At 45.4% G+C, this 17,416-nt stretch overlaps 1 protein-coding gene across 1 annotated transcript; it reads right to left on the bottom strand.

Moving 5' to 3' along the window:
- Window positions 1-1,721: 1,721 nt before the first annotated feature.
- CNBP (CCHC-type zinc finger nucleic acid binding protein) lies at window positions 1,722-9,640 on the bottom strand. The gene is made up of 5 exons (XM_069967100.1): window positions 9,532-9,640; window positions 5,785-5,937; window positions 5,555-5,647; window positions 2,747-2,945; window positions 1,722-2,658 (listed from the first exon to the last, which is right to left on the bottom strand). Exons 2-5 carry the CDS (start codon window positions 5,918-5,920, stop codon window positions 2,541-2,543), a joined length of 546 nt encoding a protein of 181 aa, XP_069823201.1. The 5' UTR covers window positions 5,921-5,937; window positions 9,532-9,640; the 3' UTR covers window positions 1,722-2,540.
- Between the last annotated feature and the right edge of the window lie 7,776 nt (window positions 9,641-17,416).

Raw genomic sequence — 17,416 nt, 5'->3', positions numbered from 1 at the left:
TTGCTGCCTTAAGCCCAAAGGGCAGTCTTTTAAGCCTCCTTCTTATGCAGTGACAGGAGCCGTGGCCATAAGCTTATATCTACTACTCTTATGTATAAGTGCCATACATGCTCCAGTCACTGCACTGTGGACACTGTGGATTTTCTCATGTGTTAAACTGGAGCCTGGAAAAATTAATGAGACAATACCCAAATTCTGATACCTCCACTTTGGCCTTAGCTCACTCCAAGCAGACCTCACCCAGCTGGAATGGTTTATAGACTAGATTTTTATGGTACTTCACTAGAAGAAAACCTCCTGTAACACCGGATTTGTACACTGCATTGACTCCATTCAGCTATAATCCTCATTTGTTATAAAGTGCTGAATGTGGCATATTTTAACATTGCACCAATACCAAACAATGTTCAACCTGGAATATCTGTCTGCTATTGTATACATTACTTCCCTCCTAATGTATATAATCTGTTATGCTTATCTAATATATACAACCAAGTCATGAACAATAACGGTAAATTACAACATTCACAGATATCTATATTGGCATCTAAATCTGCAATAGTCTGGTTTTGGCAGCTATACTTTGAGGTGGTTTTAATTTTTTTTATATACTCACAGAAGTATACTTATGTATTAACATAAATTTTTCCAGGTCCAAGTGTAGGGTGTAAATTAATGATTGGTACAATATAAGGTTTCTGTCTAAATCCAAGCTTTGAAAGTGCACTGAGCCTCATGAAACAGCATACAGGTCAGTAGGTCCATATGGTACCCCAACCTCAGGTGTAGTCTCCTACAGCTGTAGACATTGCTTCTAGGTGGTAGTAAAGTGCAACGGTGAGAATTCTATAGATCAGCAAGAACTAGAGATGAGCGAACCGGGTTTGGGTCGACCCGAACTCGAACGTTTAGCATTTGATTAGGTGGGGCTGCTGAACTTGGATAAAGCTCTAAGGTTGTCTGGAAAACATGGATACAGCCAATGACTATTTCCATGATTTCCACATAGCCTTAGGGCTTTATTCAAGTTCAGCAGCCACAGCTAATTAAATGCCGAAATGCTCGAGGTTCGCTCATCTCTAGTAAGAATGCAATGCTCAGTTGCAGAGGTAGCTTAATAGCCTTTAGTTGCATTTGATTCCTTTGTGTTAGGGGCTGAAAATGACCATCCAGAAATGCCACTAAAAAGTATAACTTAACATTTTAGGGTACCAGTCTCTCTCCATGATGTGGACACACAGCTAACACTGGAAGATCAGGATGCCAAAGCAACCGCCCACAAGCCATATTAATTAGTATAGAATTCTAGTGGCACATTTCTGCATCAACCTGATCTCCCAGTATCAGCCATGTCTCCACTCCAAACTGTAGAGAGAAGCATATTGACAGGTAACCTCTAAAAAAGGTGCTATGCCAAGATTAATACTTACCATGTAATCTGGTAAAGAATGATAAGCAAAATGGGTCCCGAGTGCAGGGACCTCCACTGATAAAAAGGACAGCTCTTTGTCCTCCAAGTAAATGGAACAGAAGCAAACATGCTCAACAGTAAAGCTATTCACTTGTTATTGGACTGCCCAGTTATCACCTAACTTCAGCAGTATCAGTACTCTGTGGAAAGATGAATATATACTTTCTTGGAATATCCCCTTTAATGAATGCTTCATGGACAATTGTCCACAGACAAGGATGCTAGAATAAATAAGTAAATGGAAACAGACTTTAGGCAAACTCCCCTTCCTCCTCCAGCTTTATTGATAGTTTAAAATTACATTTCTATGTTCCAGGACTTCAGTTTCTTTTACCATCTGACTTTAAAAACTGATTACAAGCAAATGAAATCATACAGTTGTCTAAAGTGATATAGTATACAAAAATAACATCTTGATTTCTGTGAAAACATTTCTCTGCAGCTCCTGAACAGCTTTCTTTCGCTATATTCATTGATAAGTGTTCTGGGTTTTTACTCATTACTTCCATGAAAAAAGGTAAACAAAAAAAATCCAGATCTTTCTTTCACCTGTATCTCCGATTCTAACTCGGTGGCCGTTTTTCGCTGGATTTGTACACCTGGCCACTTGCTGACATTGACGTGTTAACTCTGCCTTAGCCTGATACAGATGTAGTTGATGTCAAGAACAGCTGAGGTCAGACAATAAGACCGCCAAAAACTTAAAATTTGCAGTTTTCACAAACTCTCCCAGTAGCAGTTCTCCCTTTTGCACAGGTGCTACAATAAACCTGAGAAGGGTCTACTGGTCTGACTCAACTCTTCCCATTCATTTAATCCCAACTCACCAGTGGCACGGAAAGGGGGTTCTTTAACAAAGCATTATACATAACACCTCTACCAAACTAAACATAAACATTTTTTGTAGTTAAATGCAGGAAGTCGTTTTTCCACCCTTTCCTCCTTTTGCACGTCAAGTAAAGCTCACTGGCCTGGGACTAGCTCTATCTGCCAACCTTTGGCCAGTGAAGAGGATTCAGAGAAAATAATACAACCATCAATCAGAAAAAGGAGGGGCGACAAAAGAAATTTAAGCTGTAGCTTCAATCGTGCATTCCCGTGCAAGGTGCCCCGACTCTCCACAGCGGTAACAGTTGACTTCGCTGGTCTTGCTGCAGTTGATGGCTACATGGCCAGTCTCACCACACCTGTAAATGTTCAGGAATAGCTTTGTTAAGAGCCATACCATGCATAAATATAGGAATCTGGGTTAGGTTAATCTAAATTATACCCTACCTGTAGCATTTCACTTTGGTGCAGTCTTTTTGGATGTGACCAAACTCTCCACAAGAATAACATTTCTGCTCATCAGCATGGTCGCAGTCTCGAGCAAGATGACCTGGTTTGCCACAGTTATAGCAGCACTGCTCTCTCTCTTTCCTTGGCTCCTTGCAGTCCTTTGCAATATGCCCACCTCTTCCACAGTTATAGCAAGCTAAGCACAAAGACAAAGAATTACATATAGGAATGTCATACATTTTGCAGACAGCAAAGTGGACAGCTTTACAGTCTTCTAAAAGCATCTACAGATGTCTGAATGCACACCATGAGATGCCACTATAGCTCATAGCAGTAGTACTTTCTTTATTGTGCCCAGCAATCTGTAACACCTTATTTTGCAGGGTTGATGTGGGGGGAATTACTATATAAAAGGACTACAGTTCTCATGATCGCTCTCACCTTTCACATTGCCTCTACCTCTCTAAGTGCACAGAAGTGCTGTTAGTGTCCACAGATCTGCTGCTCACTGGTTACTTTTGCAGTGTATGCAATGTATGTTTAATGTAACTCTGCTTGCTCTTTATTAACCCTATGGAAGCCAGGGGTTTCATTCTGACTTCAGATGGAATGGTATTAGGATACTACTTCTGCTGTGTGGAATTGAGCAGCGTACTCCTTGGACAATGCTGAAACCCTAACAGAGGCATTTCAGATACAGACAGTAATCCTTTACTATTTGCATATTTTTCAAAGATCAGAGGACACGTATAATCTATACACATCGAATAACTTTGTAAGTAAATTGCTTTATGTATCTTGCACTGACCCAAGTTACAGCCTGCATTATACCCCAGAGCTACATATATCCATAGGCTTCAGTGGCAAAGACCTCTCAGAATTACTTCTTGGTAAATCTGCAAGGAGCCGATACTGTTATTCTAGGAAGTTTGTACTATAAGTTTGTACTATAACCCAGGTACTGTATATCTGAACCCTATCTTCCAATACGCTATAAGGGTATGTTCACACTGAGTAAAAACAGGCAGAATCCCGACTGTCTCAGTGTGCCATAGCCTGTATACGGGAGAGCACGCCGCTCCTCTGCTGTCACGGCTCTCCGCTCGAAGTAGTGACATGTCACTTCAAGCAGAGAGCGGTGGCAGTGGAGGAGCAGTGTCACACAGACAGGCAGGATTCTGCAGGGGAGAGTTCCGCCGTGGAATTCCTCCTGTTTTACTTAGTGTGAACATACCTAACAGCTCAGATAATATCCAGGAAAGCCTGCTAACAATCTCCAACTGCAGGAAAACTGAACAATGTTTTGGGTTAGAATATAGGCAGTGAATGAAGATCAGTACAAGATAACAAAACCTCATGTAGTGCTTAAAACAAAACAGCTGTTCACAACCTTGAGGCCTAAATATCCTTGTATCGTCCAACAATGTGGTCACTCGTGAGATGAAAAAGGTCTCCTATCCTTACCGTTATGGCTTGGACCCTAATTCTATATTTGAGTCCAACAACTAATCAGATAAAGACCTGTATGAAAAGATCTGGCACATGGACTGCTTCAGAAGTGACAGGCAGCACACCGCCTATTGAACCGGGTGGTATATGGACATGTACCTTGTAACCTTTTACTAAGGCAATTCAAAAGCAGGGTCTGCATATAAGCCATTCAGATTCCATTATTTCACTGTATTGTAATTTGCTGCAGAATCTGCTAACGTCACCCCTGAACACATTATTATTATTCAGTGTGGTTGAGCCCATTACAGTGCAGGGCTATGTTCACACACAGTAAAAGAGCGGCTGTTCCATGACCCGGCCGGGTCACTGAACGACCGGCCTCTGAAAAGATCATCCCAGCTGGTACTGCAGTACCGGCCAAATGATCTTTGCAGCTGCAGAGTTCTGATGCGGTCGCATCTGTGCGCTCCCGTATCAGAACTCCCCATAGCACACTACGAAGCTTGCGGCCGCCCGCTCCATAGCGTGCACTGAAAGGGTTTTCTGCAGCTGCAATTCACTGAAAAGCGGCCGCAGAAACTGACATGTCGTTTTTCTATGGCGCCGCGAGAGATCCCAAGCCGGAGCTCATACTATGTGCATACGCCCCGGCCGGGATTCCAAATAAGACAAGGCAACGTATCTTTTCGTAAAAAGTACAGCCGTTTTTGCCGATTGCAACAACGGCCATACTTTTACGAAAAGATACATTGTGTGAACATAGCCTAGGTCTAGAAAACTGTACGGAGATGCTCTACTAAATCAGGATGTTTAAGGATTTTAAAGTGCTTATATAGATAAGTGTGGTGCTTAGAAACCACTAGGTTGCAAGCTGCACAAGGTATATTTACATGTTAACATCTAGCTCACAGCAATCAAACTAACACAATGAGTAAAAGGAGCCTTTGAGACTACACAAAGTAGCATGTAGAGACAACCATACCAGGCTACAGAACAAGAACACCTTCACATAGAGCAATGCTTCCCAACACTGGTGTCTCTAGCTGTTGAAAAACTACTACTCTCAACATGCCATGACAGTATTTAGGTGAGACTGCATGCTGGGAGTTGTAGTTTTGCGACAGCTGGAGAGCCACTGGTTGGAAAAGACTGCTGTAGAGAAGTTAGAAGCGTTTTAAGATTACCAGCAATAAGTTCTAAGTTGGTTTCCTGTATTTACAAGCATTTCAGTTCTTAGGGGCTTGTTGGGGTCAGGGCTGATGCTGTCCAGTTACAAAGAAAGTTTTACAACACAACCTAGTCATTAAGTAACTAATGTAGAGTCGGCCTGCACCTTGTGTGATCAGCACTCACCATCTTCCTGTAGATCACAATCCTTAGCAAGGTGGCCAGACTCTCCACAACGATAACAAATGTCTGGAAGAGATGAAGAAATGAATTGGAACCCTATATTGGAGAAGAAAAAAAAAAGTATATTAATAAAACGGCAAAGCGACATACGTGTTAAAAAAAAATGGGAAAAGGGGCAAGGGGTTTGGGCAGCAGCCAAAAGCAAAGAATGGAGAAAATTTAAATCTGGTTACCTCTTGAAGAGTTAAATCCACCACGTCCACGTCCTCTTCCACCTCGGCCACGTCCACCTCCACCTCCACCTCCAGTAGGGCACTCCCTGGCCCAGTGACCAGAGCGGCCACACTTAAAGCACTCGTTGCTGCTCATGTCGTAAGAGTAGGTTACTGTTAAGAAAAATATATTAAGTTGCATTGCATGAACAAGCAAATAAAAGCATGCTTAAATTTACAAATGTTCACAATATATCAACTACTGAGTGCAAAAAGAAACGTTGAAGATGCTGACTAACAGCATAGGAATCTTGGCTACCTGACATCAGACTGGCTTTGTATGACGTGGTATTGCCAAATAAACTGTCAAACTGTAAAACCACACAGATCACAGGAGTCTCATGTTGTTGCCTACAGCGTGCCCTGTACAACCATAGGGGTATGGGGAACGGTTTAGTATAAGATGTCATCATCTACTTATTAGAATCTCTGTACAAGTGTATATACAGAGAGCCATCAGTCACTGATAAGACCTCATCCTGGACTGAGAGACATTACATTAATAAATGACAAGTTATACTGAACGTGACAAGATTATAGCAATCTGCTCGGCTCCTTCTGCTCTATAACATATAGATATTAGCATACATGGTTATGTTAGAGAAGATTTCCAGTGAATACATCTGGCAAGCCCCCGACACCATGGCAAAAGATCCCAAGAGTCAAAGTTCTTATCACAGATGTCAAACTTGTGGCCCCCCCAGCTGTTGCAAAACTACAAGTCCCATCATGCCTGGACAGCTAAAGCCTTACAGCCATGAGTTTGACACCTGTAGAGAGAGAGAAATATAGTGCCTCAATGGATACAGGACTCCTGTCCACTACCTTTCATCTAAATCAGATGTCAATGAAAGCACAAGCTACATAGGACTGCCCATGCTTATCACAGGTTTACTGGTGACACAACTAATATTTAACCTAAGAGGGATATGTATTACATCTGCATATGTACAGGGTTGTCCTAAGGAGAGGGAATTCCATTACGCTTGCTGCCATAAAACATTATGGGTATGTTCACACTGAGTAAATGTGGCAGAATTCTGCCTGCCTCGATGTGCCATAGCCCGTCTATGAGAGGGCTCGCGTTCCTCCACTCCCGCCACGCAAAGAATTGTATGGTCAATTATTCTGCCACATTTACTCAGTGTGAACATACCCTAACATAGGAAATGAAAATATTCAAGAGTAATTTTATGTAGTCTAACAGGCATGAAGTCATGTGACCTTTAGGAGAAGTAGTGTATATAATTGTCTTTTCCCTTAGCAGGTAATTTCCAGGGCCTTGACGACATCTGTTGCACGATGTTGCATCTCTGGAGCCATTTCATGTTATGCATAATACATCTTACAAGGCATTCGCTAAAAATAACAGCATTGGGATGTCTCATGAGGGCAAGCTCTGCCAATGAGTCTTGTATACAGATGTGACAAGGGGAGGACATTCACCTGTAGGGACCCACTTATCTAGTACAGATACGCTGCTAACAATAAGTGTCAATGGTTGGAGCCAGCCCACTGACTGATGTCTTTATGAACATCTGTTAGCAATGTATGGCTTATCCTGGCTCCCCTTGGTGATCAGGGCTGATCCCTAAAGTTTCTTACACAGAGGCTCATGGACTCCATTAATGGGACCGGCATAAGAGACCACTTGTGAAGCGCCCACAGACTCTGCAGTGTAATTTGTGGGCCAGCCAGATGTGTAAGGTTTTTCCCCCCCTAAACATGGAGATTGTGCTGCTGGAGGAGAAGAGAGCCCGCTGTCAGACTATACAGAGAGAAGACAGGAAGGGTTTATTACTGTCCCTGCCCTCCTGATGGCTGTATACACAGAGCTCAATGACAGCCATGTACACAGCTCAGGGGGAGCCATAAGACACCGATTCCCAACCAACCTTATGTAAAATTAAAGGGAACCTATCACCGGGGACGCAGGCACAGAGCCCGCCCAATGCCACGGTGCAGCCGCCGGATACTTACCGTTTCCGGCGAGTCCTCTTCCTGGGATGAAGATATCAGCACCCGAAGCCGTGTGCGCCCGCCACTGAGATGAGTCCGAAGCTCCGTTCATTCTCTATGGGCGTCGGATTCATGTCAGCGGGGCACATACAGCTTCGGGCGCTGATATTCGGGTGACTGTGCCCGCGTCCCCAGTGACAGGTTCCCTTTAACACAACCTGCCACCTCTGGGTGTATGGGGGTCTCCAAACTCTCCACCGACAGCTGATGGCAGGGGAGGTAACTGTTTAGGATGATGGAACACATGCCATGGGGAAAAGGGGGCGACTGTTCCATATACCACTGGTGATGACTCATGGATTTTAGAGATGTACACACCTCTCACCCATGCGGCTGCCTGACACATGTGCACCAGCCTGCAACATGGCAGACTACTGGGACACTGACCCCTTACAATGAAGCCATGCACACCATTTTAAAAGTGGCTTTTTTATTAATATATTCACATACACATGGCAGACCCATTTGCCGTTTGATGAACCCCCCCCAAATATATGCCCACCCATCTACATACTAGCATGCTTCACTGTCCAGCTGCAATGGACTGGCTAAAGGGCTAGACTGATAATGTAGCCAGGCGGAGAGTGAAGCACGCTACTGTGCACTTCTCCTGGCAATGTCTAGAGATTTGTAGGGGTCTGGTCAGCCAGATGGCAAGCTTGCATCACAATTCATCATTTAAATTAAAAAAAAAAAAAAAAAAGACAGCCCACACAGCGTTTGGTCCTAGCATCGATAAAGAAACATAATGGGAAGGGGACACAATGTAATAAAATATAGTGTCAATCCCCCCAATATTATACCATAATAAAGCCCTATATACCAGATTAAAAAAAAAAAAAAAAAAAAAAAAAAAAAAAAAAAAGAGAAAAAGTTAAAACCTGTATAAACTGGTGAAAATACACAACCATAATGCATATCTATCATGCACAGGGGCGATAGGATGCAGCAGATGACTACTTAGATTAGAAAGGAGGCTTCTGGGAAATTTAGGGTTTATTCAGTAAGTAATGAATGGAGCAATTAGTAAGGGTAAAGACTACAACTCCCATCATGCATAGGGCATAATTGAGGTAGTTTTTTTTCTAACAGCTGGAGAGCCGCATGCTGGGAACACTGGTGTACACCATAGAGGAGTGTGTATAACAGCATGTATACCTTCCACCATGCCCCATGAGGGTATGTCCACACAGGGCTGAAACGCTGCAGATTAGTCGCCCATGCATTACAGCTTCTGGCCTCCTTATTGTAGTTCATTGGTAAAATCCGCAGCATTTCGGGCCCGTGTGAACATACCCTTAGCCTGTCCATATATGGTGAGCCGATCAGACCACGTGTTGCGCGGCCTCTGCTCCTATCTAGAGTTATAAATAGTCAGCGGCGCCTATACCGGAGCCGGGGGAGAGCGGCAGCACGTGAGGCCGGGGAGGGCGGAGGAGGCCGCAGCGCCGCTCACACCAGACGCGTTACCGCGTGCGGGGCCAGTGCTGCAGCACCACTATACAGTGACGCCATTGCATCACCGATAAGACTGAGCGCGTAGGCCTGGCGCCGCGCCCCCTCCTCGGCGTACACCTAGCACGGAGCTCCGCCGCACTCCCGCCATAGGGCCCAGCGCCCTTACTCCCCTCCCCTGACCCTCCGTAGCCTCCCCGCGCTCCTCTCTCCGCCATGCAGGCCCCCACTCACCGTTCCGCTGCTGTTTATCTCTAGTTCCTCTTCGCTGCGCCACACGCGGTTTGCACACGACCCCAAAATGCCCGTCGAGCTGCGCACGGCGCTCCTAGCGCATCAACCAATCAGCTTTGACGATGCACAGCCACTGCCTCACGACTAGCCAATCACGAGCGGCGTTTAGCCTTGAAAGACACGCCCAATGGTAGTTAAGGTAGGCTGTCACTTGTCAATTAGAACGAACCATTCAGCTGCACGCTATGGGGGAAGTACATTTTTAGCCTAGGTAAAAAATAAATACTCTGCAGCAAACTGTAGTATCACCTCTTGGTCGTTAATAATATAGAGTATAAAGAAGCGCTTGCTTCATGTGCATGATAGTCTATAGATATCCGCCCCGTGAATTGTCCACCCCCTCCCCTCTGCAGTTTCGCCGTGTACAGTGTGCTGGTGTAGAGTGGTGCTGCAGATGGTAGATTCCTTACACGTGACTCGAGGCTCGCTGCGGGGAGGTTCCCGCCTTCTGACCTGTCATTTTACCTCAGTCAGGCGTGGCCGCCATTTTCTGCTTTTTATAACCAGCTGACTGGTTTTGAAGCAGTTGTAGTGGATCTGCGTGCATGAGTGTAGGGTTACACGTGCTGCGGTGAGGGACAGGCAGTGGCTGCTAGACGGCGTAAAATGTACGCGACCCTACCGTGTAAATAGATGTGGCCATCAGTAGGGAAGTGTGTTGTATTGACACACATTGGCGGGACTGTAGCCGTAGCTGCTGCTGTTGACTCCGCTCCAATATGGGCTTCATTTAGCAACACTGGGGGAGGTTTTCTCTGTTGCCCATAGCAACCAATTACAGCTCTGCTCTCATTTGTCATGTTGCTCTCGGAAACTGAAAGCTGAGCAGGGATTGGTTGCTGTCGGCAACAAAGGTGTAGAGATGAGCGAACCTGGAGCATGCTTGAGTCCATCCGAACACGAACTTTCAGCATTTGATTAGCTGTGGCTGCTGAAGTTGGATAAAGCCCTAAGGCTATGTGGAAATCATGGATATAGTCATTGGCTGTATCCATGTTTTCCAGACAACCTTAGAGCTTTATCCAAGTTCAGCAGCCCCAGCTAATCAAATACCGAACGTTCGGATCGACTCGAACCCGGTTCGCTCATCTCTACAAAGGAGATTTCTTATGTAAGAGTCCATTTACACAGAAAGATTATCTGACATTATGCGCCAAAGCCAGGAACAGACTATAAACAGAGATCTGGTCATAAAGGAAAGCCTGAGATTTCTCCTCTTTTCAAATCCATTCCTGGCTTTGGCTTCAAATGTTTGGCAGATAATCTGCTTGTGTAAATGGACCCTAAGGCTGGGTTCACACGCAGTATTTGGTTCTCATGTCAGGTCCTCATAGCAACCAAAACCAGGAGTGGATTAAAAACACAGGCTGTGTTCAAACAATGTTGAAATTGAGTGGATGGCTGCCATATAACGGTAAATAACTGCCATTATTTCAGTACAACAGCCGTTGTTTTAGAATAACTGCAAATATTTGCCATTAAATGACGGACATCCACTCAATTACAACATTATGTGAGCATAGCCTTTCTGTGCTTTCAATCCACTCCTGGTTTTGGTTGCTATGAGGACCTGACATGAGGACCAAATACTGCCTGAAATATACTGTGTGTGAACCCAGCCTAAGGGTGCGTTTACACAGAAAGATTTATCTGACAGATTTTGGAAGCCAAAGCCAGGAATGGATTTGAAAAGAGGATAGATCCCAGTCTTTCCTTTATGACCTGATCCCTGTTTATAGTCTGTTCCTGGTTTTGGCTGTAAAGATCTGTCAGATAAATCTGTGTAAACGCACCATAAGTCTGCTTGCTAAATGTCCCAAATTATTCTTAATTAAGAGGATAGGGGACAAGTAAAAGATTGCGGGTGTCCGACCTCCATGCCCTCTGGCGATCTCCTGAATGCCGACCTGAGGCGCTATTTATTCTCTATGGAGCTGCTGTAAAGAGCTGACTGCTGGACACTGCTCTCTATATAGAGCTCGATGGAGAATGAAGGGCCCACCTGCTGCTGTATTTTAAACAAAGGAGGCAGGGGCTGGTCTGGAGATCACCGTGGGGCAAGCAGGATCACGGATCTCTTACTTGTCCCCTATCCTGTGGCTTCACATGTACTGGATTCACAGCGGATTTCACACTGCGAGTTTGCAGCGAAATCCACTGCGAATCCTGGTACTGTCATTTCAATGGGCTTACATACCTGCAGCGGAATTTTCATTCCGCTGCAAGTATGTGACCCGGCCCCCTTAACAGCCCGCAGCATACGTTACCTGCTGCAGTGACTGACTGAGTGGGAGCCTCACATGCAGCCGTGGCGCCAAGTAGGTATGCGGCAGGGGGTTAAAGGGGCCAGGTTATATACTCGTAGCGGAATGAAAATTCTGCTGCGGGTATGTAACCCCATTGAAGTGACAGTTCCAGGATGCGCAGATTTCACTGCAAACTTGCAGTGTAAAATCCACTGCGAATCCGGTATGTGTGAAGCTACCCTAAGGGTGCAAACACACAGGACGTATATGCAGCGAGTTTCTCGCTGCGTAAACGCAGTGAAACTCGCTGCATATCCCGTCCCTGTGTAGTCAAAGGCAGGCAAAATCGCAGCAGGGATGAACATCCCTGCTGCGAGTTTGTCTGCAGCCCGCCCTTTTAACCCCCCCCCCCCCGGCCGCTGGAGCATATACTTTACCTGATCCCGGCTCCGGCGGTTCCCGGTGTCTTCAGCAAGCCGGAGCGGGGACCAGGTAAAGTATATGCTCCAGCCAGCCGCAGCCTCCTTAACACATCCTGCAGCCCGATCATCCCCCGCCCGCCCGGCAGCCCTGATCGGCAGCCCCGATCGGGGCTGCGGGAGGGCGGCCCGTGGGGACGATCGTGGCTGCAGGATGTGTTAAGGAGGCTGCGGCTGGCTGGAGCATATACTTTACCTGGTCCCTGCTCCGGCTTGCTGAAGACACCGGGAACTGCCGGAGCCGGGATCAGGTAAAGTATACGCTCCGGCGGCCGGGGGGTTAAAAGGGCGGGCTGCAGACAAACTCGCTGCATATACGTCCTGTGTGTTTGCACCCTAAGGCTGAGTGTTCCTATACCTGATTGAGTCCTTGTAGGGATAGGGATATAACACGTTTGTTGCTTTTGGCTATATAGCACTATCATGTGGGTCATTTCATATTTGACACTATAATTTCTACCTCTAGTTATCGCAGCCCATGTAGTTGTTTCAGTTTTCTGTCATTAGGCGGTAGAGGCCCAACTCGTTTTGCTAGAGGCCTTCTTGATTTCTGGTTATAATTGTCTATTGAGATAAAAAAAAGTAATGTTAAAAACTTTGTATAATGTAGTGAACAGTGGGTGTGTGGTGGGAGAACAGACTATATTTAGCCTTCCATGTGTTACTGCCCCTGTGATGTGAGACGACAGATGTCTGTAGATCCACGTGTGTGGTGTCTTCTCATGAGCTACTATGTAATAGTCTTAAAAAAGCAGTTCACAAATATATATATATATATATATATATATATATATATATATATATACACTCACCGGCCACTTTATTAGGTACACCATGCTAGTAACGGGTTGGACCCCCTTTTGCCTTCAGGACTGCCTCAATTCTTCGTGGCATAGATACAACAAGGTGCTGGAAGCATTCCTCAGAGATTTTGGTCCATATTGACATGATGGCATCACACAGTTGCCGCAGATTTGTCGGCTGCACATCCATGATGCGAATCTCCCGTTCCACCACATCCCAAAGATGCTCTATTGGATTGAGATCTGGTGACTGTGGAGGCCATTTGAGTACAGTGAACTCATTGTCATGTTCAAGAAACCAGTCTGAGATGATTCTAGCTTTATGACATGGCGCATTATCCTGCTGAAAGTAGCCATCAGATGTTGGGTACATTGTGGTCATAAAGGGATGGACATGGTCAGCAACAATACTCAGGTAGGCTGTGGCGTTGCAACGATGCTCAATTGGTACCAAGGGGCCCAAAGAGTGCCAAGAAAATATTCCCCACACCATGACTCCACCACCACCAGCCTGAACCGTTGATACAAGGCAGGATGGATCCATGCTTTCATGTTGTTGATGCCAAATTCTGACCCTACCATCCGAATGTCGCAGCAGAAATCAAGACTCATCAGACCAGGCAACGTTTTTCCAATCTTCTACTGTCCAATTTCGATGAGCTTGTGCAAATTGTAGCCTCAGTTTCCTGTTCTTAGCTGAAAGGAGTGGCACCCGGTGTGGTCTTCTGCTGCTGTAGCCCATCTGCCTCAAAGTTTGACCTACTGTGCGTTCAGAGATGCTCTCCTGCCTACCTTGGTTGTAACGGTTGGCTATTTGAGTCACTGTTGCCTTTCTTTCAGCTCGAACCAGTCTGCCCATTCTCCTCTGACCTCTGGCATCAACAGGGCATTTCCGCCCACAGAACTGCCGCTCACTGGATGTTTTTTCTTTTTCGGACCATTCTCTGTAAACCCTAGAGATGGTTGTGCGGGAAAATCCCAGTAGATCAGCAGTTTCTGAAATACTCAGACCAGCCCTTCTGGCACCAACAACCATGCCACGTTCAAAGGCACTCAAATCCCCTTTCTTCCCCATACTGATGCTCGGTTTGAACTGCAGGAGATTGTCTTGACCATGTCTACATGCCTAAATGCACTGAGTTGCCGCCATTGTGATTGGCTGATTAGAAATTAAGTGGTAACGTGCAGTTGGACATGTGTACCTAATAAAGTGGCCGGTGAGTGTATATATATATATATATATATATATATATATATACACACATATATATATATTTCCCCACCCTACTAATCTGTAGTCCACCTTGGTATTGTTTATAGGAATCAATGCAGTGCATATGTACTACATTGATCCAGAATATTCACACTTGATTGCCTCAGCCTGATGCACTTCTAGAGTCAAGCAGCCTGGGACATATCAAAGAGGCCCAAGGCTTCCTAATGAACAGATCGGTTTCACTGCAGGGAGGTGATCTGGCCATTGGACCACCAATCAAGGTTTGCCCTCGTCAGTTTTTACAGCGGCATTTAAATTGTTAAATGGTATTATATAATAGTGCGTTTACACGTAACAATTATCGTGCAAATTTGCGCAATAACGATCGAATTCGAACGATAATCGTAAGTGTAAACACAGCGAACGATCAAACGACGAACGAGAAATCTTTCATTTTGATCTTTCAACATGTTATCAAACTGTCGTTCGTCGTTCGCAAAAAAATCGCAGATCGTTCCGTGTGAACAGTCGTTCCCCGATTTAACCAATGTGTGAGATAGGCTTAAGGATCGCAAAACGAATTTTCCGTACGATATATCGTACCGTATAAACGCTGATCGTTATGAAAAAAATCGTTACTCCGACATTGTTAATCGTACGATCGGGCCAATTATCGATTCGTGTAAACGCACCATAATAATATACTATTATTAAATGGTCTTAGTGCCATCCCACAGCTGCTGATAGCAGCTGATAGCAGCTGTGAGCTCTCACTGTACTCCCTTAGGTACACCAGGACATATGAGGTATATCTTTTTAGAGAAAATGCCTTCCCTTCCACTTATAAGATTCCCCACCTCACACTGACTTCACTCTTCTTCTGTCCTTCAGTAGTGATGTGCGAGGTGCTGAATGTCTGATGTCATTTGACTCTAGGTGGCTGGAAAACTTGGATGCAGCCCTTGGGCTCCCAGAAGAACATGTATACAGCCTATGGCACATCACATGGGCATAGGGATCAAGTGAAGGGAAGTTGATGGAAACAACAGTGACCATAACCACTGAAAAACCACAATCAATAATGTAAAGTTATGTACAAGGGAAGGGGGCTCTTTATTAACCACAGTATAGTATTAAGATTCTGATATCTTCTCTAAAGGCCGTAACCCAGTTAATTTGGCCTATTGTATAAAATAAGGGTGATCTGAATTGCGTGTTTTGGGGGGACCCATCATGGTTGTTGTGCTTGGGGCCTCTTGACCCTTTGTCACTGTGGGAATTGCAGGGTTTGGCCTTTCTGTCACTGCCATAAATATGCACATGGGGGTGAAATTGCTTTCTTGTGTATGACCAGCTTTAGAAATAGGAAAATAATATAAATTGTTATTATTCTGTTTACATTCTTCTTTGATTTGTAGTGTTCTGAATGTGTAAAACAAAGGTTAATTATTTTTTTAAAGCGGTACTTTTAGCAATTTTTTCGCAGAGAACCTGCTGATATGCCGCAGTAGCAGGGGACCGTAGTAATACATATCCGTTAGTTTAACCCCTGTACGCCCCCGCATTGTTTGTAAAATCGCTAAATGCTCTTATGCAAATTACTTGCATAAAAGCATTTAGGGTGTTGCTCGGGGCCAAAGAGCATCGCTGCGTCCCGCCCAGCCCGACCACTCTTGTCCTTCCCACTATGCATACTCATAACTGCATAGTGGGCTCTATACATGCCAGCTGCGCAGGGAAGCAGTCCCTTCGGAGACGGTTTGCATCCTGCACATGTGTGAACCCCCGGGCTGCTGCCGATGCTCCCGTAGGTCCCTCAGGACGTAAGTATAAGATAAACTTTATACTTACGTCTTGAGGGACCTCCCGGAGGATCGATGGAGGCCCGGGGGGGTTCACGGATGCGCGGGAAGCAGCCCGTCTCGGCCGGGACTGCTTCCCTGGGCAGCCCCCATGTATAGAGCCCACTATGCAGTTATGAATGTGCATAGTGGGCAGGACGCAAGATGCTCTCTGGCCCCGAGCAACGCCCCAAATGCTCTTATGCAAGTAATTTGCATAAGAGCATTTAGCGATTTTACAAACAATGCGGCGGGGTAGAGGAGTTAAACTAATGGCTATGTATTACTACGGTCCTCTGCTACTGCGGCATATCAGCAGGTTCTCTGCGAAGTGCCGCTTTAAACAAAATTGTGTTTAGTAATCACCTACATACTAATAGCCTGATGGCAGTATCTTCGATTTATCGTGTATGGTTGCTCTTAGAATTGCATACACTCTACCCCTGTGCTTCCGAAGAGATCTAGCAGAAACTTTAAGAAGTCAGTTGAGGTTCACACTTCTGTCTAGATCCTCCATTACAAAGTCCGACACTAAAGGATCCAGACGATTTCCTGAAAAAACCCCTTTGACTTTAAAGTGACTGTGTACCCACAATCTGAAACCCCCCAACCCCCACCCCCCCCCCACCCCAACCGCTTGTACCTTCATATAGATGCTTTTAATCCGTAGGGCACGGGCTGTAAGTTTAAAAGTTGTTTTTTCAAGACAATATCTGCATCCCCTGCCGAACGGACCACAGGACAGATCTTGGATTAAGTGGTTTTGGGGGTGGTCAGATTGTGGGTACAGTGTCGCTTTAATGGGGTCTGTATGGTTTCTGTCTGCTGTTTATATTTTGCAGGATTTAGGGGGTCAAAAATTAGACATTAGCTCAGACATGTGTTTACTTTTATTTTGCCTTTACCTCCCTGTTATATTTCTATATCCTTACAACAAGAAATAATGTTTAGGGTACAAACCCACTTGCCGGATCCGCTGCTGATCCCGGCCCTATACTTTCAATGCCAGACAAACTCGCAGCAGGGATGTACATCCCCGCTGCGAGTTTGTCCTCAGCCTGCCCCGTTAACCCCCTGCCGGCTGGACACTATACATTACCGGGTCCCCGCTCCTGCTTGCTTCGGGGCTCCCGGTGTCTGCATGTCCCGCTCGGCCAATCAGTGCGCTGCGGCAGGGCAGCGCACTGATTGGCCGGGCGGAACGTGCCGGGAACCGACAATGCAAGCAGGGACCCGGTAA

Source organism: Dendropsophus ebraccatus, chromosome 4 (assembly GCF_027789765.1).
Source record: "Dendropsophus ebraccatus isolate aDenEbr1 chromosome 4, aDenEbr1.pat, whole genome shotgun sequence".
Taxonomy (NCBI): domain Eukaryota; kingdom Metazoa; phylum Chordata; class Amphibia; order Anura; family Hylidae; genus Dendropsophus; species Dendropsophus ebraccatus.
This window is presented reverse-complemented; position numbering and strand designations above follow the sequence as displayed.